Genomic DNA, 25,233 nt, shown 5'->3' on the forward strand with positions numbered 1-25,233 from the left:
AGCACTTTGGGAGGCCAAGGTGGGCGGATCACCTGAGGTCAGGAGTTTGAGACCAGCCTGACCAACATGGTGAAACCCCTTCTCTATTAAAAATACAAAATTAGCTGAGCATGGTGGCACATGCCTGTAATCCCAGCTACTCCGGAGGCTGAGGCCGGAGAATAGCTTGAACTCGGGAGGCAGAGGTTGCAGTGAGCCAAGATTGTGCCATTGTACTCCAGCTTGGGCAATAAAGAGCGAAACTCCACCTCAAAAAAAAAAAAAAAATTCATTGCTTATCAGTCGTCCCAGAAGGATACACAATGAAGCAGTGGTGTGCTCATGAAGACGAGAGAAAGAATATTCTTAAAGACTAAATATCACCCCGGGGTACAGCTACACCCATTATTATAAGCTTACTGGATGAGACCAGTAGTTCCAGAAAGCAAAACACGGCAGAACGCTAGACAGAGAAACTTCTAGTCTGATGTTTCCTTAGAGATGGAGGTAGAGTGAACTGCTGGGCCACTCTCTAACCTTTCCCACTTCCTAAAGGAAGGTGAAGTGCTGGACTAATCTAATCGTTAATCTAGGGAAGAAAACTTGTGAACAAACTGCTTGCAAAGAAACAGTTGTTTCCCTCTGCTTCTTCAAGCTCCAAGATTCAAAATCTGATATTGCATTTTTTAATAAAAATATTAGAATTCTGGGACTGAATTGTTTTTGGACCTCACAATTGTATTAAAAGTACATTGCTCTCAAAATATTGAATTAGGGTTGCAAATAGATCTCTGTTTATTTTCCTGGAATAATCACCTTCGTTTCATTTGTGTGGTATTGAATGTTTGCTCGGTGGAATTATATATTCGTTTTAAATCATTTGGGCTGGTCAGCTTTGCGTATTTGTTTCAGAGGTTGTTAGGTTATTAGGAAGTTATTGAAGATTTATTTTCATTTTCACATTGTTTTAAGTGAAAATGTACAATCCTTCATTTGTAAACATCGCTTTTCTTATTGTTCTTTGAGCTGATTTTCCAAAGGTTGTGACTGATTCAGCCTCATTTCATACCCAGCTGCCTTAAGCCACGAATGAGTCTGTGGGATGGCTGGTGAGAGGTATGGGACTGGCTGCAGTCCAGGAAACTCTACAAAATTAACTGGGTTGTTTTTTAGGGAGCCAACCAAAGGCAATGCAGAGTGTAAGGCCCACGGCTGAATTTTAGAACTCTCCAAGGCCTTCTTTTCACCTGATGTCACAGTGCCGTTCTGCTGTGCCTGTGCAGTTGAGGGTGGATGCTAACGACAGTCAAGCCTCAGAAACAGCATGCCATTGTGGAAGAAGTGGAACCAATAACTACTTTGGAACAGGGCCAATAGCAGTACAAATCTCATGTCCTGTAGTGGCTAGAGACACCCTCAGGGATGAGATGTGAGACTCTGGACCTACCTCCTGGGAACTGCAGTTTTCTCAGCTGTAAAATAGGAATGACGGCAATAATCATCAACTTTACACGAGTACTATGAGGATTAAATGAGATGATGCTTGTGAAGGGCTTAGCGCAGTGCCCATTGCCTAGTAAATACTGATAAATGTTACTCGGAAAAACATTAAATCAAAGCTATGGCAAATAGTAATTACACAATAACAAATGTCTACATAATGAGAGTAGTTACTCTAAATGGTTATTATAAGGAGAAGGATAGTGAGTATACAGTGAAGAGTGTGGAGCCCGACTCCCAGGGGGTACACAGCAGTGACCCATGATGATGACTGTGATGCTGCGCTTATGCGGACTCCTAAGTTACACTGACATTCTGGTTTAGTAAACTGCTTGTATGAAATAAGAGTGAGCAAATAAGGAATGAAGAAATGAATGATGAATGAATGAGTGGATGCTGTTATGGGGGATCATACCACTTGGTAGAGTAGAAATTAGGATCCGAGCCAGATTATGAAACAAAACAGCAAAGTTGCCTTTCATATTGTCCGTTTTCCTAAAAAATTTTCCCCAACTATATTAGAAAGAAGATGAGTGCGACTAGATCAAGGTTTAGTTGCCCTTGAGTCAAAACCAGCCACCTCCTGTTTTTGTCAGTTTACTGGAACACCACTTGACCCATTAGTTTAAATACTGTTAACCGCTGCTTTCTGTGGAGAGGCCCAGTTGAGCAGCTGGATCAGAGACCACATGGCCATAAAGTCTACAATACCTACTATTTGGTCCTTTATACAAAACGTGTGCAGCTCCTTGAAGTAGAATATGGGAAGCCTTATGATCCATAATGCACTGAGCAGCATAACGAATTCTCAGTAAAGATATACTTTATTACATTTAAGCTAAAGTGACTTCTGGAAGCGTTGTTTAAGCTTCTGTCATCTTTTACATTTCATTGAAAAGTTACAGGTCCTCTTTCCTCTCAAACTTCATTAAACCTTAAACAAACAGCCAACACTCAAGAACAGTTTCAGCAGAAAGAAAATGGTTAGATTTGGCAAAATTACCTTGGAGAAAGTTTATCCTCTGCCAATTCAATCTGTTAAGAATTTTTAACATCTCCTGACCTTATTAATTCACACTTCTCTAAAGGATGCATTGACAGTAGTTGGCATCTCCAACATGTAACAAGGCAGACTTTTAAAAGACTCCAGCACAGGCTGTTTCTCTAGCGAGGGTCTGCCTCATTGGGTAGCCACTGTCCGTTAGCTTTAATCCAATACATGGAAGTGTGTCTTCTTTCATCCCTCTCCGAACACCCAATTTAACGTCATGGCTGTGACCTTTCACAGTGAGGCTTTTCAGCAACAACTGTGTCATTTAGGCAAGCTAAATAGTTCGGGCTATTTCTGAGAGGGATTTCATCCAGTAACAATCTAAAAACACAGCTCACGGTCCCTCACCATGCCAAGCATAATAGCCAACCCTCTGGTGCTTTCATTGACAAGTCCTTATGTCTTTTCCAAATAAGTTCTCCTCATTAAATAGTAAACTTCTCCATTTAGGTACCCTACTCTTCTCTGCCAACCATAAATAATGCTTTAAATGAATGATGGATGTGACCTATGCAAGCTTGCCACACCGGATCTGGAGTTAAGACTCCGATGTTTGCTCCTCGTAAGCCGGGATGAAGATGGAGAGGAGTGACACCTTGAGAGAGAGCCATAGGACCACAATTCTGGCACAGCCCTTGATGACTATTGGAAACAAAGGCGTACAGATGAGAATGCCACAAGCATACAGGGTGATAAATGCAGCTTTGGGAAAGGTGGCTGAGACCATATAAAACATCTCCTGTTGGGACTTTTCAACGCTGTTTTTTTCTTTCTTTCTTTCTTTCTTTTTTTTTTTTTTTTTTCAGCATGGCCTCCTATTACCCTTTCTCTCAATTCTACAATTTTGAAAAAAATAAATGGTTTTATATTATTCAACATATTAAACTAACATATACATATTGGGGAGAGATGAAAATAATAACTAATATGTATAGACATGGCTGTGGAAGGGTTTTTATTGTTTCCCATTACTTGTAAGTTCTGTCTTTTAAAGGATAGTAGCTTGTCTCAAATTGGTGCTATACACGGATGCTCCCCATTGAACATATCTGGGTTGGTTTCAAGTGCTTTGATGAATAGAATACAGGGAGAGTGATGCTGTGCCAAGTCCAGGCCTAGCTTTTAAGAAGGCTGCAAGCTTCTTTCCTTGTCCATGGAAACTTGACCCAGTGGGTAAAAAGTCTGGGCTATTCTGCTAGAGAGAGAGTCACCTGGAGGAACAGAGGCACCAGGCATAGGAGTGAAGGGACCATCGTGTGCATCCCCCAGCCCAGCCAGGCCTTAGCTAACACCCACCTCTTCAGGCATATGGCTGCAACTGGGGAAGAGACCCCAAGCAAGCATTGCCCACTAATCCCAGTTAGCTCACAGCAGTGAGAGAAGAAAGTAAATTGCTGTTTTATGCCACTGAGTTTGGGGATGGTCCAATATACAATAACAGATAATTCAGCCAGAAGTTGATGCATTTCCAACCCTTTTTTATGTGTTTTGCAGTACATCCCTACGAGGAGGGCACTTCTCCACCCTATCTATGTTGGTCTTGGCCAAGCGACTGGTTTTAACCAATGGGATACTTGGGAATGACACAGGCCACACTTCAGTAGCCTCTGTAACGCTCATTCAGCCTTTTGTTTGTTCCTCCCTGTGACCCAGGAAGAGCATATAATAGATCTGGGCTAGTCTTTAAACCTGAATCTCATTAAAAACAAAAACAGGAATAACAACAACAACAAAGATTGGAGCTGGTTTGAGCTTAGGTATGCTACTTCTAAACCACACTCAAATGCAATGCAAGACAGAAATAAACATTTGCTGTGGCAAGCCACTGATTTAGGATTTTTTTGTTCTACAGAACATAGTGGTGGAACTTGGCTTTTACAGTGCCATCACTAAAAGATCTCATCAACTGAAGAATGAGACCAACATTAGAGAACATTATTGAGATCTACTGAAGAGTAGATCAGACTTTTTCCTTCAGTTGCATAGAGTTTGGATGCAGAGGCAGGAAGGGTGACCAGCCTCTTGCTGGAGGCCAGGCAAACAAACCCCTTTTATGGGCAAAGGCAGAGATAAGCAAACTTTTCCTGTAAAGGGCCAGAGAGTAAATATTTTAGGCTTTGCATGCTAAGAGGCAAAACTGAGGATATTATATAGGTACTTATATAACTGTTTAAATGTAACCATTTAAAAATGTAAAAAAATATTCTTAGCTCTCAGGCCACATGAAAGCAGATGGCAGACCAGATTTGGCTCAGTGGCTGTCATTGTCTAACCTCTGGTCTAGTGGTTGAATTGAGCACATACATGGATATTTCCAGCATGATCTAATAGGCATGTGATAATTGTATTATACAACACAGTTTGAACCTTAGAGACACCAACTTATCTGGGATTTTATAAAATGTCTTCCAAAGGAGAGGATGCCTGAGTGAACCTTGAATAGCAACGAAGGAAACAAGGTAGAAAAGACGATAGGATTGACAGGTACGATGCCTCAAAATCTTTGAAACCACATGGTATGTTCAGGTAAGCCATATTTCCTTCTATCAGAACAACAAGTATCAAGTAACATAAACTTAATTCCAAAACTTCCAAACACAATATATATAACTTTGCTGCCTATTGACACCAAATGAACACACAAACACGGCTGTTTTATTTGGGGTGGGCTGCTATAACAACATACTATAGATTGAGCAGCTTAAACAACAGAAATCTATTTCTCACAGTTCTGGAGGCTGAAAAGGCTGAGATCAAGATGCCAGCCACATTCTTTTGCCAGCCACATTCTTATGCCCTCATTCAACTTTAATTACCTTCTTAGAGGTTCCACCTCCAAATAAAGTCACATATGAATTTAGTGGAGGACACAGTAAGTCTACAACTGTAGGCAATCCAATTATGTACCATAATTTGCACATTATTTTCTTGCTGCTTCTTTTACTGTTCCTCCCGTCTCCAAACTTGTGAAGTCTCTTGCCATTGGAGACAGAGTCCTTAAGTCTTTATAATCCCACTCTGAAGCTGTATTACACAAGGAATATACAGAAAAAACATATCGACAAGCATACTTTTCTACATTTAATCAAAATAGTGTCCTCTCAACTAAAGCGATCCTCCAGTTTCAATTCAAAAGACTCGGAATGATGGACAGTTATTAAAGCCAAGATACCATGATGCAACTTTACAACCTCATGTCTACCTACAAAGCCCAAGAAATGTCCATTATCCACATTTACTGTCATGTCAGATTTCAGAAACAATACATCCTGTTCAAATCAGTGGTTGCTTACTTCCCAACGGCAAAACCGGACTTCTTGTTGTTGTTGTTCAAGATTTTTGTGGCATATTCTTTCTTGTATACTTAATGAAGTCATTTGTTTTGACAGATTTTTATTCTCTGACAGTTAAAACAAGGTGATATAAATAGAAAATAAATATTTTGCATAGGGATAATACATTCTGTTACCTGAAAATTTGGTAACCAAACAAACAACCAAAAATTTCTATTAAATTACACCTCTAGGCTTTGTTTTTTATAATGATGTTTCCATTGCCTGGGGGCATTTCAAAGACTTGATGAGCTTCTCAAATACTCAAGAAATATTAAAGTATGGTATTTCTTGATGTAACAGTATATTGATTGTATCTTAAATTCTTCAGTCTCTACAGAAACTGATAATCTCTCTATGAATCAATAATTTTTGTAATATTATTTCAGACTGGCATCCTAAATGCAAGAGAGATAGGGCAGATTTCCTCTAAAATAAATTCATAATTCCATTTCCACTGATATGCCATTACAGATAAAGACAAGAAAGAAATCACATCTTATTTTAAATAAGGGAATGCTAAAAGAAATGCAAAGAATTACCTAAAAGTATTGTTTCCCATCCTCACTATTCCTTTTAACTCACTGTACTTTTTACAGTACGCCTATCGTCTCTGTTATGCAGAAATATTACTTTAAAATGAAGGACCATTTAATCTCCAATGCCAAGTTCATTTTGAAAACATTTGTTAAACACCGACAATGCACAAGCGTTGTGAATGAATACGATACAATCCTCATTTAGAAGAAGTTATAGTCTATCGCATACATATAAAAATTATACTCAATTTTTAAGTATTAATTGCACTTACTATTTTAGCAAAAGAGTAATCCTAATAGAGTGTATATAAAACTGACTTGGAAATATACAAAAGCAAAGGTAAAAATAATTTTCTAATTTTATGATATCTCTCTCTCTCTCCCTCCACTCTCTTCTAGGGAAATAGAGCAATTTGGATAACTATTGGAATAATGGTTAGAAATATTCACGTAGCTAACAAAGGTTACGCTGGACAACCACTAAGGGTCCCTTTAATGAAGAGAATCTTTGATGTCACAGATCTAAGGAAGTCTAACGACATGAAGAAACAGAAAAAAATACACTAAATGCACTTTTCTTTTATTGGCTGAGTGAGATAAATGCCATTTCACATCCTGCACAGGTGCACCTCATTTTGTTGAGCTTTGCTTTACTATGCTTTGCAGAGATTGCATTTTTCACAAATTGAAGCATAGTTTTTCCAACATGTTCACACTTCACTTCTCTGTTTTGCATGGGGTAATCCTTGTCATATTTAAAACCTTTTCATTACTATTATATCTGTTATGGTGACCTGTGGTCAGTGATCATTGCTGTTACTACTGTAATTGTTTTGGGGTGCCACAAACCACACCGATATAAGAAAACAAACTTAATCAATAAGTGTCATGTGTGTTCTCACTGTTCCACCTACCAAGTGTCCCCCCACCTCTCTCTCCCTCTTCTTGGACCTCCCTATTCACCGAAACACAGAATTATTAAAATCAGGCCAATTAATAAACTTGCAATTGCCACAAAGTGTTTACATAAAAGGAAGAGATGCACATCTCTCACTTTTAATCAGAAGCTGGAAATGATTAAGCTTAGGAGGGAAAGCATGTCAAAAGTCAAGATGGGCCAAAAGCTTGATCTCTTGCACCAAACAGCCAAGCTGTGAATGCAAAAGAAATGTTAATTGAAGGAAACTCAGAGTGCTATTCTAGTGGGCACACGAATGATAAGAAGGTGAAACTGCCTTATTGCTGGTATGGAGAAAGTCTGAGTGGTCTGGACAGAAGATAAGATCAGCCGCAATATTCCCTTAAGCCAAAGCCTAATCCAGAGAAAGGCCCTAACCCTTCAATTTTATGAAGCCTGAGAGAGGTGAGGAAACTGCAGGAAAAATGCTGGAAGGTAACAGAGATTGATTTATGAGATTTGAGGAAAGAAACTGTCTCCGTAACATGAAGGGGTGAGGAGAAACAGCACATTCGATGCAAAGCTGCAGCAAGTTATCTAGAACAGCTAGCTAAAATAATTGATAAAGGTGGCTACAGCAAACAACAGATTTTCAATGTAGGTGAAATAGCCTTCGATTGGAAGGAGATGCCATCTAGGAATCTCACAGCTAGAGAGGGGACAATACCTGGCTTCAAAGCTTCGAAGCCCAGGCTGACTCTCTTGTTAGGGGCTAACATAGCTGGCAATTTTAGTTTGAAGCCAATTATCATTTGTAATTCCAAAAATCCCAGGGCCTTCAAGAATTATGCTAAGTCTACTCTCCCTTTGCTATATAAATGGAATAACAAAGCATGGATGACAGCACATCCATTTTTAAAAAACAATTTTACTTCAATTTCTGGGATACATGGGCAGAATGTGCAGGTTTGTTACACAGGTATACGTGTGCCATGGTGGTTTGCTGCACCTATGAACCCGTCATCTAGGTTTTAAGCCCCAGATGCATTAGGTATTTGCCCTAATGCTCTCCATCCCCTTGCCCCCAGCCCCTGACAGGCCCCAGTGTGTGATGCTCCCCTCCCTGTGTCCATGTGATCTCATTGTTCAACTCTCACTTATGAGTGAGAACATGCAGTGTTTGGTTTTCTGCTCCTATGTTAGTTTGCTGATAATGATGGGTTCCAGCTTCATCCATGTCCCCACAAAGGACATGAGCTCATTCTTTTTATGGCTGCATAGTATTCCATGGTGTATATGTGCCATAATTTCTTTATCCAGTCTATCATTGATGGGCATTTGGGTTGGTTCCAAGTCTTTGCTACTGTAAATAGTGCTGAAATAAACATACGTGTGCATGTGTCTTTATAGTAGAATGATTTATAATCATTTGAGTATATATCCAGTAATGGGATTGCTGGGTCAAATGGCATTTCTGGTTCTAGATCCTTGAGGAATTGCCACATTGTCTTCCACAATAGTTGAACCAATTTACACTGCCACCAACAGTGTAAAGGCATTCCTATTTCTCCACATCCTCTCCAGCATCTGTTGTTTTCTGACTTTTTAATGATCACCATTCTAACTGAGATGGTATCGCATTGTGGTTTTGACTCAAGATGGATTAAAGACTTAAATGTAAAAGCCAAACCCATAAAAACCCTAGAAGAAAACCTAGGCAATACCACTCAGGACACAGGCACGGGCAAGGACTCCATGATTAAAACACCAAAAGTATTCGTGACAGAAGCCAAAATTGATAGATGGGATCTAAATAAACTAAAGAACTTCTGCAGAGCAAAAGAAACTATCATCAGAGTGAACCAGCAACCTACAGAATGGGGTAAAATTTTTGCAATCCATCCATCTCACAAAGGTCTAACATCCAGAACCTACAAGGAACTTAAACAAACTTACAAGAAAAAAAAAAGCATCAAAAAGTGGGTGAATCATATGAACAGATACTTCTCAAAAGAAGACATTTATGCGGCCAATAAACATATGAAAAAAAACCCACATCAATTTACAGCATGGTTTACTAAATATTTGAAGTTCACTGTTGAGAACTACTGCTCAGAAAAAAATTCTTGCAAAATACTGCTGCTTATTGACAATGCACCTGGTCACCCAAAAACTGCTGAAGGAATTGAATGTTGTTTTCATGCCTGCTAACATAGTATCCATTCAGCAGCCCATGGATCAAGGAGGAATTATGTAAGAAATAGATTCTCTAAGGATATAGCTGCCACAGATAGTGATTTTTCTGATGAATTCGGGCAAAGTAAACTGGAAACCTTCTGGAAAGTGTTCACCACTCTAAATGCTCCTAAGAATATTTGTGATTTATGGTAGGTAAAAATATCAACATGAATGGGATTTGGAAGCAATTGATTCTCACCTTCATGGATGACTTTGAGGGGTCCACTACGCCAGTGGAGAAAGCAACTGCAGATGTGGTGGAAACAACAATAGAACCAAAATTAGAAGTGAAGCTTGGAGATGTGACTGAACTGCGGCAACCTCATGATCAAATATTAATGGGTGAGGAGTTGCTGCTTATGGATGAACAAAGTGTTTTCTTGAGATGGAATCTACTACTGGTGAAGATGCTGTGAACATTGTTGAAATGACAACAAAGGATTTAGAAATTCCATAAACTTAGTTGATAAAGCAGTGGTAAGATTTCAGAAGATTGACTCGAATTTTGAAAGACGTTCTACTCTGGGTAAAATGCTGCTGTGGCATTGCATGCTACAGAGACATTTTTCATGAAAGGGAGTCCATGGATGTAGCAAACTTGATTGTTTCATTTTAAGAGATTACTACAGCCACCCTAGACTTCAGCAACCACCACCCCGATGGGTCGGCGGCCATGAACATCAAGGCAAAATCCTCCACCAGCAAAAAGATTATGACTTGCCAAAGACTCAGATCATTGCTAGCATTAGTTAGCAAAAAATATTTTAAAACTAAGGTATCATATTGTGTTTAGATGTAATGCTATTGCACACAACAGACTATAGGATAGTGCAAATATAACTTTTATATGCAGCAGGAAACCAAAAACTTCACGTGATTTGCATTATTATGGTATTAGCTTTATTATGGTATTAGCTTTATTATGGTGGTACATAACTGAACCTACTACGTCTCCAAGGTCTGCCTGGATAGTGCTTCTCAAACTTCAACTGCATACCAGTCACTGAGGAATTTTGATGAATTTGCAGACTTTGATTGAGTGAACCTGGGGTGAGGCTGGAGATTATACATTCCCCACAAGTTTGCTTTGATCACCAAGGCACTGGCACCCTTTCAACATCTCACTGGGGGGAAGCAAAACAAAACAAAAACATTGTCCCCAGATGACTAGAGATTCCATGCCAGGGGTTCTCAAAGTGCCGTCCACATGCCAACAACGTTAACATCAGCTGGAAACTTTTTAAGAATGCAAATTCATAGGCCTCCGCTAGACCTACTGAACCTGAACTCGGGGTGGGGAGCCCAGGAATCCATATTTTAAGAAGCCTCCAGGTGATTCTGATGTGCACTCATGTCAGAGAACTGCTGTTTTGGGTAACACTAAAGAGGGAGTTACTACAGTTAAACAAATTGTAACATCTCAAGGCTCATCACCCTCTGAGGCCCCCACAGATCACTTCCTGAGACCTCAGCCTTAGGACTGACATTCTCCCTTCTATTTCATATTGAATCATCTCTGGAGCTACAAACCAGGGGGAGCCGGGTCCCTACTCCCTGTTGATTCTGATTCAGAAAGTTTGGGATAAATTTGAGGAATCTATTGTTTTAAACTTACACAAGAACAGTTTTTAAACTCAAACCAAAGACCAGCTATACTTAAGAAGGTGGGAGGGCTGACCTTTAATACACACACTATAAAATGTAAGAAATATCAGCTCCTAACAGGCTCGACATCTCTGAAGACTATGAAGGGATTTCCACCGAGGGACCAGAAAGAGACGGGTCAGGAGCTGTCGTTTCCAAAGCCCCGCAACAGTCAGTGATAGTTACCACGACTCCTGTCCAAAACAGCCCCCAGAAGTGTTATATCCAGCTTTGGTTTATTTCTATGTAAGCCCAACTTTGTAGTTATTCCTTATAAATTAAGAGGCAACATGTCAATTACCCCATTTACGAGCACCTTTTAAATTTTACACACAAATATCTTGTCTATCTGAAATACACATTCTACGGTTTAAATACATCCATCCCCATGTGGTTCTGCTTATCTTCTATCTTCTAAAGATATTCTACTACCCCTTTAAAATGGAAGGCTCAAGCTGAACTCATATGTTATTTATTTTCTTCTATGTGTCTTTATAAAATTCACCAAAATGCACAATAAGTAAATGCGGCTTCTTTCCTCTGGGAAAACAAACGTTATAAAAGTCAAACACAGAATTTTAGTCATCGTTTAAATATTATTCCCTTTGTTGTGAATCAAATATTTCAAATGTAGTTATTTAAGTTTGTTGGCTTGCTTATTTTGTTTTTGTTTCACAGCTTCCTCAAAATAGTGGCTCGCATTGAACTAGTCAACAAAAGTCTTAAAATCTCTTTTTTTTGGATGAATGGTTTATCAAACAGACTTTTTCATACTGTAGTTGTATAGTTAATTTTTAAACATAAATGCGAGATTTCACACTTACAATACTTATATTAGTTTACATCAGTATTATTTTAAGATCTCATTTTATTTTATATAGAATTACCAAATGTCTTCTGATTTCCTTTTTGCCCACCCCTGTTTTATTTTTTAAATGCTTAAAAACAGATTGTCTCATTATTTTCACCAGGATTGTAATATGTTTCAAATATCTTTGAAAGCCATCTCTGATCCCAAATTACCTCCTTTACTATGCTTCTGTAACACTTTGTAATATTCCAAACCATGTAACATTCCAACCCTTTGTAATATTACAAGCACTGAATGGCTGTTATTTGCATATGCATTTACCTGTCTAAACTGGGACATTCATCAAGCTAGAGTGTATAGCACAACAATGTAGCTAAAGATGAGGCCTGGAATAGTGCTTAGTAGCATACATCTGTAAATTACTACCCATCAACCAATTTATTTAAAATGGATTCATCAGTGAGGATTATAATTCACTTAAAATTAGACTAAAGTTTCTGATCAAATAAAATACAAATGAACAAATATGTAGCCTGAGGGGATGATGTTGCTTTTGGTGAGTTTAGGTGCTTCTTGCAAATGGCTGGGATAAGGCTACCATGGGAGAAGGGCTAATACAGACATGAAGATGAGGACACGTGACAAGAGTTTATCCTAGGAATGAGTGCACTGTCTTGTGCACAGTGTATTTTTCAGCTGAATTTACTGAAAACAGAGGTCAACAATCTTCTGTTCTAAAGGGGCAGATAACAAACATTTTACAAATATTTTACACCATGGGACACTGTCTATCTCTACTGCAGTGCAAAAGTGGTTACAGACAATATGCAAAGAAATGATTGTGTTCATGTTCCAATAAAACTTTATTTACAAAAACAGGTGGTAGGATGGATTTGGCTGGCCCATGAGTGTAGTTTGCCAACCACTGATCTAAATAATATTTTGTTCATATATAAAAGGGGAAATAATCACTTACATACATTCTCCTTTTAAATAATAAATAGAAATATCGTATGCAATCATTTTATAAAAATTCAGTCCAAGGAAAGCCACACTTTGAAAGGAACATGAGAATGGTTTCCAAGATACTTTCCTCAGTACAGTTTAATTATTTTTTTATGTGAGCTTTGTCAGTGTGTTTCATTGTTTCCCAGAATATTTTGTTTATTGGAGATAGAAAAACGTAAACAACAAAAGCAATGCCAAAAAGACAACAGAAGACCCTTGCTACAACAGTGTCAGTGTCAGTATACTGCACTGAACAGCAGCTAGAACGACGATTTTAAGAGCAGAAGAATTTACCTTGACAGGAAATCCGAGAAGGAAAGGCGAACAGGGTATCCATATCGGAAGATCTTCACCATCTCCAGGACCCCAATATATTGTAGCTGAGCAGACACGTAAAAATTATCAAAAGTATCTGGCAGCTTTGAGTTATTGGGCCTGATGCAATGAATGAAGTGTGGAGTGCACTTCTGAAGTTTTCCAATAATATCCGTTAGTGATTTCTAAGGAGAGAAGTAAAACCCAACTGATTCTCCAAAGGAGACACTAGCTAAAAATATAAAGCAGTTTTTAAACAAAAAGTCTTTACATCTTTAAATCTCATTATGCATTTACTCTGTGTGTGTGTGTATGTGTATGTTTACTTTTTTTCTGAAGATATTTAAGTTGTCAAAAATGGGAAAAAAAAGTCTACATAAACCCTCTTTGGTTGCTATAAACATACATTAAATTTTTGAAATCTGAAAACTTCACTAACCCTGAGTTGTGATGCTATGGTGACTGGATCTCCTCGTTCCAATCTTTGAAGAAATGTAGAAGTTTCTTTCTTTTTTAATAACTGTAATAAAAAAGAAAGAAAAGAAGGACAGGAGGAAGGAAAGGAAAGGAAAGGAAGAAGGAAGAAAGGGAGGGAGGAAGGGGAAGGGAAGGGAGAGAAGGGAAGAGAGAGGAAAAAAGAGAAGGAAGGAAGAAGAAAAGAGGGAGGAAGAAAGGAAGGAAAGAAGAAAGAATGGAGAAAAAGAAAAAGTGAGCAAATTTATTTTACTAAATTTCAGTTCAGAAGAGCAAAATATTAAGTCTCACATACATGTACACTCACTTACAGGAAAATGTGGATTTAAAACATAGTTTATACAAATCAGTGCCAAGTGATTTTTGTAATGGTGTATAAGTTGAGGAAATGGGCAACTATTTGTTAAATAACAATTGTTACTGCCAACCTTTCAAGTACAGGGCTGTTGTGTAAATCAGATCTATCACCAACCTGCATTTATTTTAGTGGGAAAATAAACATAGATCCTCATTTGCTTGGTGGTACAATAAACTCACCATCATATCCTGGTTATGCTACTAAGTGTTCATATTTATCATGAAATGTAGTTCACTCTGGGGCAAAATGATGCTATTTTATGTTACAAAGATTTTATGTTTCAGTTGTCATTGGTTTGTTCCCTTAAATTTAACTATGCTCAGGAATTGAATGAATGAATGGTCTGATGCTTTCTTGCCATGTTTTTCTTCCCTTTCCTCCTCTTCCTCATTTTATAACTACTAAAAAAAGGTTACTAAATTACCTATCGGTAAAAAATGGTAATAGACTCTATTTGTTTTTCAAATAAGTAAATATGTACAGCCCTGAAAAGAAAAAAAAAATCATACATAGCAAAGATTACATGATGATGGAGACATAAAATCAGTGAAAATGAGGCCAAAACGAAATAAAGGGCAGAAATAAAGGGCAGAAGGTAATTAATTAAATTCCACCCAGGGTTAAAAGGAACCTCAGCCACTAACCTACTATTACATTTCACAAAATTATATATTAGACTAATGGACTTATTGATCTAAAATCGTTTTTCTTAAAAAAGGTCTTGATACAAGAAGGAAATCCGAGATAACATTCCTGTGGATTTAGTGCTTTTCCTATTATGACAATAGCTCATTTTCTTCTGTTAAGATGTACTGTCAGTCTAAAGTGATTCATTGGAACTGACAAGTGAACGTAAAATGAAGTGATTGGGCGAAGATCAACCCATTTTCTACAAACACAATACAAGGTGTCATGCTCAGTTAAAGAGTAGGGAAAATCCTATTTTCCTGGCCACAGGGGTGGCTGTGCATGGATGAAGGCAGTTTGAAGGGAAGTGAGAAATAGAACATTGAAGGAATAATCATAATAAATAGCTGTCTGTCCCTTGAAATGGAACACTCCAGTTCCCTTTCTGGGTGGAGGAACTACTGTGAATTACCTCCCTTCTGCAGTCCTTTAGGGAAAAGAGTAATGGCACCTAGGCTTCGTAATGTTTAATAATTGAGGTCAGCAGTGTGTGATGGTTTTTGTTGTTGATTTTTAGGATGATTGAGAAAAGAAGGGCCAGAAGGTTCAGGAAGACCTCCAGGCATACAGATCTTTCTTACAAGGATAAAGTTGTGTTTTTTTTTAATGTAAAAAATGCCATTTTCTATGTGGCAGAGACTAATTCTCATGATCATTTAGTTCTAAACAACTACGTCAAAGGATCTTTTATTCTAGAATCCACTGGCTGGAGACACACACTCACACACTCACTCACACTCATATTACACATTTTGGCGACTCTTCTAAAATAGAATTGAATTTAATTATGCTTTTATTTTAATTGGTAAGCTAAAATGTATTCCAGAAGCTGCAACAATTGCATTTCTAAAATTGATTGTCCTGAACACCTTCCCAAATATATTCCTCATCTTTTATAGTTTTGGTAGACATAAGCAAAACACTCTGGAATACCATCTGGCACTGGATTCTGAAGAAACCTAAAACATTCCATACATGTTTCCTATCAGTTTGAAACAATTCTTCACTGAGTTTTAGTTCTCTTTTGGCACATAGAATCTTGAGGTTGTATATACAACCAAACCTTTGTGAGACAAATATACATTACAAATTAGTATAATACAATAAAATTAAAAATCTACAAATATGCAGTAAAAACATCCTAGCACCTGAACAATACCCTACGTCTATAAGAGGAACAACAATTTATCATTTAGAGACCTCAGTTATCTGAAGTGATTAATATCAACAGAATAAGATGGCTACGTTTACTCCCTCTAAGCCTACAGTATCTGAAGTTACCTTCTATTCATCAAAAAGGCAGTCAGAGATGAAACAGAACTGGGATGTTTCACAGACAACCAATAAAATGACTCGGACTATACTTACTATTAAAATTGTCACTCTGCTGCACCTTCCTCTACTCTTCCTTCATTCTGATGGTTATACGTCAGATAGGCATTCTTTTCCTTAATACTTTCTGTTAGAATATCTATTTCCTTGATATTTAAAATTGCGCTTTTTTTAAAAAAAAAGAAGCAAATATACTTATCAAAATTAAAAATAACCCAACAATAATCATAAAAACTCCTACCTTACTAAGTTCTAGATAATTCTTGTTTTCTCCAATAATTGAAGAAGCTGTCATTTTCTTACTGAGCAGGGCAGACTTACGTCCTCGGAATTTAAAGGAAGGATAGGAAGATACGAGGGATCCTGTTTGCGACAATTTCGACTGGAACAAGTGATTGATCACGACATTTTCACTAGCTAGGAAATAAATAAATGAATATCGTAAGTGGCACTAAAATTATTACTTAAGCATTGAACTTATTCTTCATACAAGAGCTTTAGCCGCTGATACATTCTGGGTGCAAGATGTCATTCGTTCAGCAGATTGAGGAGTCTACCTTTTCCTGTATCCTTATTTTATTTCCTCCACTATTTATTATCATTGACAAATTCTGATATTCACTACCCTTGACCAGGAGTCTTGATCCCAACTGGGCCTTGCTCTCTGACTGAGTAACACTTCTATCCTAGTTTTCAGAACCAAATCTTACCTGCTCAGACCTAAGGGGCTTTTGTGCACTTGTCAAATCATGAAGACTTATGGTCTCTATTAGAAACGCCCCATTCCAGGAAAATAACTACTCCAGAAAATGTTTCCCCAAGACCTAACTCACTTGTCTCAGAGCCGTCTGTAAGTACCTGTGAAAGGACCTGCCTTACTTGGTGCACCAGTTGCTAGGTGAAAGAAGGGAAAAGAAGTGTCCTTTTATTTAAAAAAACAAAACAAAACAAAACAAATAACAAAAAACACAGTTAAGCTGAAAAGGTAAAAGCAAAATGATATATTTTTATGTTTAAGTCATAAAAATCAAATAATTCTGAGTCCATATTCCTTTCTTGACACCTCGGGGAGAAATCAGAGCTCGGATGAGTGGATTTTGGATTACAAATTTAAAAATCACAGGGAAAACAATGTATGTGGTGGTTAAGGGTCAAAAGGAATGTTTCTTGTGTTACTTATATCTGAATGGAGGCAGTTTTTAAGCCTAACTGTCCTTTCCTATAAAATAATGATGACAGTACCTACTTTGAGAATCACTGCAAAATTAAAATGTGAAATAATGAACATAAATCACTAGGATCACGCTTAGCCAATCAGACAGTTGGCAATGTTTGGTGGCAAAGTGTTTAGTTTCTGCCTTTTCCACACTCAAATTATTTTGCCTGCCCAGGTGCAAAATGCAGGTGACATAATTATCTGTAATGCTTTCCATTAAAAACAAATCCCTACATTAGGTAATAAACGAACAGGGAAGCAGGAAGAACTGTCAGGAAAAGGAGATAGAATTATGCAATGCAAAAGGGGCCCTGTGATGTTGGGATGAAATTAGAGATAGCAAGAGAAATCCATGATTCTTAATACAGAGTTACAGATCTATATACCTATATGTTATCTATACTTAAATCTTCAATGTTCAAATTCCAAAGGGTCCTAAAAGCAATCATACACCAGTAGCAATGAGCTCACTCAGCCTCCAGATCTTGGAGTTTCTGATTACCATTCTTTTCTAAGATAAATCAAGGCTTCCTGAACAAATGTCTGATTTTAGATCTGAGGCAAGGTGAATGATTCTGGAACATTTTTGGAAGGCCAGAATGTAAGGCAGTGTTAAAAAAAAAAAAAAAAAAAAGTCAAGAGACTATGTCAAAAAGAAATAAGAGCTAGCTTGAAGAGGTTCTTACTGGTCAAGTCTTAAACAATTTTAGCATCAGTATAACAATAGTAATGAATCATTATTCGTTGAATAACATAAGAATCCATGAGCATACACTCATAAATAAATAATTAATAAAGAAGTGGGAATTATTATAGTAGAATGCCACTGTTTATGGAAAGATGGGGTAAGAAAATCAAAATTTTGCAATCATGAGAAATAATTGATTTAGGCAAGAATCATGAATGTATGTAAAACTAATGGGTAAAAGTCTGATGAGGAACAGAATATTTACATAGTCTCAAAGTACTTTCTTACAAATTACTCATTAATAACAAAGGGAAGACAGCAAGCTTTATGTTAGAAGAAGCTGAAGAGCACCACCTTATCACAGTGCTCATGGTGAACTTGTTTCAAAGCGTGACTGCCTCCGAATGTGATGTGCCGAGGTTACCCCACTACCTGCTGGGACTCCCGGCCCAAAATTCATAACCTGCTTCTAATATAAAGAAATAGCAAACAAACTCAAACAGAGCGATTTCTACGAATTAACTGGCATTAAAAAAATGTCATGAAAGAGAGAGTAAAGCTGAAGAACTGTCTCAGATTTAAAGGAAAAATGATAACTAAATGCAATCAATGATCCTGAATCAGGAGAAAATGACCATAAAAGACTAACATTAGTGGGACAACTGGTAAAACTTTATATGAATTCTGGATTAGATATGAGTAGTACATCACTGTTGAATATTCTGATAATTTACTGAAGTTATGTAAGATAATGGCCCGTCTCAGGGTGGGCACCAAAGTATTTAGACAAGAAGAGGCAAGCAACTTACTTTCAAATGATTCAGAAAGTAAACACACACACACACACACACACACACACACACACACACACACGGGACAAAGGAAGGAGAGAAGAGAACAAAAGATGGAAGGAAATAGAAAGAAAGATACCGAGACGGTAAAAAGTAATGAAAAAAATGAATCTGGGAAGAGGATACCTGGGAGTACTTTATAATAATTTTGTCACTTTAAGTTTAAACCCACTTCAAAATAAAAAGTTAAATGATAAATACATAATAGTATAGCCAATTTAAATAAATAAACAATTATTATTTATATTTATAGCAGGTCTATGTCTAAGTGAACCCACAGATAAGCAATGCAACATTTTATTCTTATAATTGAGAAAATGCCTCTAATAAAACTGAAAACATTACTGAGAAGGTAGGTAGTGCAAAAAAAATTAAAAAGAAAAATAAAAAAGATTTAAAAAGCTGAAAACATGAGACATAAATATGGTCCAAAATATGTAACTGACCCAGTTTTATATTTTCCCTGAATCATGTGGTCAGGCTGCATGAAGATACAGCAAGACCCATGTCATTCTACAGACACAGGGAGATGCCATCATGCTTTGGGACCCTAACGGGAGAGCCCTGACCACAGCTGAGCACATGGCAGGAGACAGCAAGTTCCTCCAGGACTTAAAGGAGAGCTCTACTATCCATTTGCCTCATAAAACCCAGCAAAGGAACTCCTGGTGAAGAGGCATATTTCTCTTATTGGGATTACAAGGAGTCACTGAACACAAACCATTTTCTTCATGTCACTCTACGTAAATACTGAGAGCGGAAGTGTCCCTCACTGGGATCTACAATCATTGTACAGGGTCTTTCTAACTGTAAAGTGGGATAACCTAACTTATAAGCAAGTGTACAGAGACACACAGCAGAAAAAAAAAAAAAATTCAATAATTATTAACATAATTGACGGTAAATCCTAAATTTTCCTAAATCGTAAAATTTTCTATTCCTGTGAGCAGAATTAAAAGTCTGGAGTTTGGCTTTTTTTCTTTTTCTTTTTTTTGCCTCCTTTTGAGTGAAGTAGACTTTACTTCTAATCTTAGGCACAAATGAGTGTATTTGCCACGTGTCTCTATGAGCGGTGTCCAGGCTCCCTGACTGTACCTGGTTAGCGATCTCAGAGACAGGGCTCTGCTTGGGTACATTCTACAACAGACCTCACCATCTTCCTCAACTGGGAGCTTTTTGATGCTATGAAAATTGAATTAGATATTATAAGCAAAGTACATGCAAATAAAAATTATTATTTATGAATTACACTTGCTTTTAATAACTATGTACAAGCATCAAAGTATTTCACAGATTCATAAAACGTGATGGCAACCACAAATATTTCGCTTTTATGATAGAGTGAGTGAGCAGTCATAAAGAAGTGAGACCTCTTTACTCCTGAGCAAGAGTGAGCAACAACCAAGAAAGGGAGTGAGCATCAGCCATGAGGGAGGGCGGGGATCCGCCATGAGGGAGGGCGGGGATCCGCCATGAGGGAGAATTTGCATCTTGCCTGAGCCAAACATGGCCCACTGCCTGTTTTTGTAAATAAAATTTTATCAGAACACAGCCACATCCATTTGTACTGTCTACAGCTGTTTTTCACATTATAACAGCAGAGGTGAGTAACTGCAACAAGGATCTTATGGTGCACAAGGTCTAAAATATTTATTCTCTAGCCCTTTACAAAAAAAAATCCGACACCTCCTGTATAAATACAAAAGCGTACATTGTAAATTCTGTCCTTTTGCTCAGAAGCACCTACCTCCTAAAGAATTAAAAAAAAGACTGAATTGTTTTTTTCCTGGAACTTTTTTTTGTACAAATTTAGATAAAAGAATGATTTTAAAATATAGGGACTCTATTAAGATAAGCAGACTAGCCATCATATTTTCATTCTAACTATATATATATATATATATATATATATATATATATATACATACACACACACAAACACACATATCCTATTACCATGAAATACAAAAGTAAAAAAGCATTGTGTAAACTTTTAAATACATGCTATATATTAGATCTTCATAAAAGATAGAGAAGTGCATTATAAATAAAAGTGCAAATAATAGCACACAAAAAGGAAGATTTTCCAACGATAATAAATAGGACCAATTCTTTTCCATCTTCATAATGTTATTCCTTTTTTTTGTTAGTTTTAGCTAAGAGAACTCACAATAAACATAAGTTCTGAGAAGCAAGCAGAATAATCTTCAGTGAAAAACAGTGTATTACAGCTGTGCCGCTGTAATTTGAGGCAAATATGTTTCTCAAACCAGAAGTGATATAGATTTCTTATTTTCAATGCTAGAGCATTCAACTATTTCATGAAAAGCTGTCCTGTACTTCTTTTAAAGATGAATGACTATTTCATTTATAGTAACTTAAAGCATGCAAGACGCAATGTTTTAATTCGCTAAAAAGATTATTAGAAAAATGTGAATCACTGCAGAACTGCTGTTAAGAAAATAATTACTAGAGACAGATTATGTACATATGTATGAATATACATTTAATTATCACATATATACATTTTGTATACAGTCTTGTATATAGTGTAGAATTGTAGTAGATATATGCATATAAAGTATTAATGCTCACTAAGTAGAAGGGTCCTATAAATTTAAACTTACGTGTGTATGTATATGTATATATAAATATATATATATATATATATACTCCTTCTATTTCTACTCCTCCTACATAGTGAGTATTAATATTTTATAACTGAAAGTACATAAGAATAAAATACCACCCTTAGCTGTGCTCCAGAGTCATCTTAAGTAATGAAATTCTCCCTCTTGTGGCTTAAATAACGTTGGAAGCCATACTCATCTTCATTAGTCTTCACAGAAAAGCTTTTCTATATTCAACGCACTAAAGTAGTAAAGGTATTTTACATTTCTATCTGCTAAAAGCTTAGTTAAATTATGGTTTCCATCGGACTCCAAATTACATTGTAGCCAACATATAGTACAGCAAGACCCATTTCTTATTATTCTGGGCATTAGAATGCAAAAGGCATTTCGATTATGCTTTAGCTGGTAGCATATTTTATAGGAAAATATTCAGAGATAAAGAAATAACGGATGCATGGCATTTTAACCAGTGTAGGGCAGGAAAAAAAAATCAACTTACTTTTCATTACAAATAGAAGATTCTGTGAAAGGGAGTCTTTATTTTTTTCAATTGCCCCAACAACATCATACATTACCTAGAATAAAAGAAAGCAGCATAATTACTAATGATTAAACATGACTGTGAAAATAAATTCCTTTAAAGGATAACTTGACCCAGCTGAAGTTTTAAAATATTCATAAAAGAAGTGTCTTCAGGTCTTACAGTTCACGTTACATGCAAGTTCAAAGCTATAATCTGCCTGTTCTCATTCTGTACATTAAACAAGGGAACCCTCTTCTGTTCTATTTTGTGAAGGTCTCCTTTGATGGCCAAGTTTAAGAGCAAATAGTGACGGTTCACATTCACGTAGTCTCCTTTATTCTTAAGGACTCTAACTTGCTCAGAAAACTCACTAAACCAAGTGAACATACTTGCGAAACTTTGGGAATGAAGTGTGATTTCAGTTTGAAAAATTTAATAGTCTCCTAATTTAAAAAGTTTTGCTTGAACACTTAAAGAATTAGTACTCTTAAGTCTTTACAATTAAGGACACATAGGAAACAATTAACTCTGGATTTCTAAAGGGCAATTTTCTTCACCATAGGTGACTTATGAATCAATTAGAAGGATGTTATAATTTTATCAGCATACTAGTAGAGGCTGAGAAACTTGATCTTTGAAGACTGAAATGGTTTGTTGTCTCTCTTAGTGTCAAGTAAGTGTGAAATCTCAGTGGTCATGGGAAGCTGATCAGCCATACACTCTCTAAAAGGCTTACCTTTCAAAATATACCTTGGGGCATAGACCATGGTCAGTGTGTCATAGTCTATTCTCTGCCCTATGTGGACCCGGAGTGGATAAGCGGAGACACAAAACCAATGAGACCTCTTTACTCCTGAGCAAGAGTGAGCAACAACCAAGAAAGGGAGTGAGCATCAGCCATGAGGGAGGGCGGGGATCCGCCATGAGGGAGAATTTGCATCTTGCCTGAGGGAGAGTGCGCCTCGCCCATGCTGGAGTATAAGAGTTACGCCCGTGGACATTTGAGTGTCACCCATGAGGTAGTATGGATGGCTAATCTGAGTTCTTTGAGAATTTTGTCTAGAGAGCCCAGAGAGGACTGGATTCTTTGCACTGAATGGATATTAGACAGAGACAGCAGAAGAAACTATGAAGAAAGGGCTGTGCAGTCTGTGGAAGGACCTGGAAAATGTGGGTGATCCCTGATGCAACTTCCTTTCTATCGGCTTTTATATTTGCATCTGCCACAATGGATGCCTGATTATCTCCACCTTTCCCATAAAGGCTGAGTTTTTATTCTTTGCTGTTACAAGGTCCTAAATAAAACAGAAGTAATAAGGCATCCCACACATTCCCAGGTTTTCCAATAAATTTGGGTCAGAAGACCAGTTGAGCTGGGGGACAATGCCAAAATCTTAAACTACTTTCAGGTACAAGTAAACCATTAATTACCTAATTATCCAGTTTGCACTTGTGCCACCACCTGGCTTAGTGATACTGAAATGTGAGCTACATATGATGTGACACACCATACATTGTTTAATGTGAACAATTTATACAATCTAGAGCAATGGTTCTCAATCATACCCTCCAGGGGACACTTGGTCGTTTCTAGAGACATTTTTCCTGTCACAACTGGGGGTGACAGTTGGGCAGAGATGTTGCTACACATCCTTGTGTGCACAGAGAAGCTCCCACAGCATGGAGTTATCTGGCCATAAATGTTCATAGTGCTGAGGTCAAGAAACCTCCATCTAGAGGCTTGGCTTCCCTATGCCCTCCTGAGTTAGGAACAGCAGCACCCAGCAAAACCTTGGAGGAAGTCAACACATCTTCAGAAGCCACCTGGAGCTACGTGGAATTAGGCAAGTCATTCAATGTTCCAGTGCTGCAGTTTCTTACTTGGTAAAATGAGAGTAAAAATGCATTACCACGCTGTTAATATTGTGATGTAACATACATGAAAGTTCTTAGGGCCAGACGCGGTGGCTCACGCTTGTAATCCCAGCACTTTGGGAGGCCGAGGTGGACAGATCACCAGGTCAGGAATTTGAGACCAGCCTGACCAATACAGTGAAACCCCATCTCTACTAAAAATACAAAAGTTAGCTGGGTGTGGTGACGGACGCCTGTAATCCCAGGTACTTGGGAGGCTGAGGCAGGAGAATTGCTTGAACCTGGGAGGCGGAAGCTGCAGTGAGCCGAGATCGTGCCATTGCTTTGTAGACCAAAAACAAGTTATTTGAAGTATAAGGGGTTACAAATAGCGTGGCTAATCTCTACAAAGTCCTACTGTGTTGTGCTCTTACCCAACCATGCTCATGACTTTAGTAGTTATTCCAATTCACTTCTAGAAAATTAATGGAAGTTGAGATAATTTCTTCTGGCATACTATATAACAGGTATGATCATCAAATTCTGTGAGTATCAGTGATTCATTTTTCACTTTATTCCTAGCTTCCTCAAATGTCATTTCAGTTACATCAAAAAGGACTATGCATTTACTAAAGATCTTGTCCAAATGCCTCCAATCATATCCTTCTCCATGACTTTGAGTATTTCTGGTGCAAATATTTGGAAGTACCCTACCTCCAAGATATTCAAATCATGACTCTCATCTCTAATAGCCTATTAATGTTATTCTCTTCCACTTTCTAAACATGCTTTTCATTCCCACTGGCATCTCCCCTCCTTCAATTCATCCATAGTTTCTAAAGCAACAGCCTATTTTGACTTCTTTCAGGTCTCAAGAAAACCTGAAACTTAGGGCTTAGCATTTAAGTAGCAAAAGCCACTGATAAGCTGCCACCATTTTTTTTTTTCCATCATAGTCAGTTATTCCTAATTGTAGTGAATGACATGGTCAATCATTGGATCTGACTGTAATTCGATATCATTTGCATCTGCCACAAATTCATTCTGACATCTCAGATGGACCCTGTCTGGCTGCTAAGTAGTTCCCTGATTCACCTCTTGATAATGCCACATTACAATCCTCACAGTAACTGTTAGAAATCTTTTTGCCTCTTTTCAAGCTTCCAGCCCCAGCCCAGATTGGCTCATTCTCAGAAGATGGCCATATTTCTTACTTAAAAATTCAATACTCTCTCACTTGAAATCTCTGAATCATTCATTCGTCCTTCTCTCCTTCCTCATGTTCACTGCTGCACGTTATGT

The 25,233-nt window shown here is 37.5% G+C and overlaps 1 protein-coding gene across 3 annotated transcripts in view; it reads right to left on the reverse strand.

Moving 5' to 3' along the window:
* MYO16 (myosin XVI) overlaps positions 1-25,233 on the reverse strand; it is a 706,512-nt gene that overhangs the window by 143,484 nt on the left and 537,795 nt on the right. For all 3 annotated transcript variants that reach the window (XM_055244378.2, XM_063618637.1, XM_063618636.1), the window contains exons 24-27: positions 22,054-22,129; positions 16,408-16,583; positions 13,755-13,835; positions 13,295-13,500 (exon numbers count right to left, since the gene is read on the reverse strand). In XM_055244378.2, the coding sequence (XP_055100353.2) occupies positions 13,295-13,500; positions 13,755-13,835; positions 16,408-16,583; positions 22,054-22,129 (539 nt within the window). The remainder of the gene's footprint in view (positions 1-13,294; positions 13,501-13,754; positions 13,836-16,407; positions 16,584-22,053; positions 22,130-25,233) is intronic.

This window comes from Symphalangus syndactylus, chromosome 15, assembly GCF_028878055.3.
Source record: "Symphalangus syndactylus isolate Jambi chromosome 15, NHGRI_mSymSyn1-v2.1_pri, whole genome shotgun sequence".
Taxonomy (NCBI): domain Eukaryota; kingdom Metazoa; phylum Chordata; class Mammalia; order Primates; family Hylobatidae; genus Symphalangus; species Symphalangus syndactylus.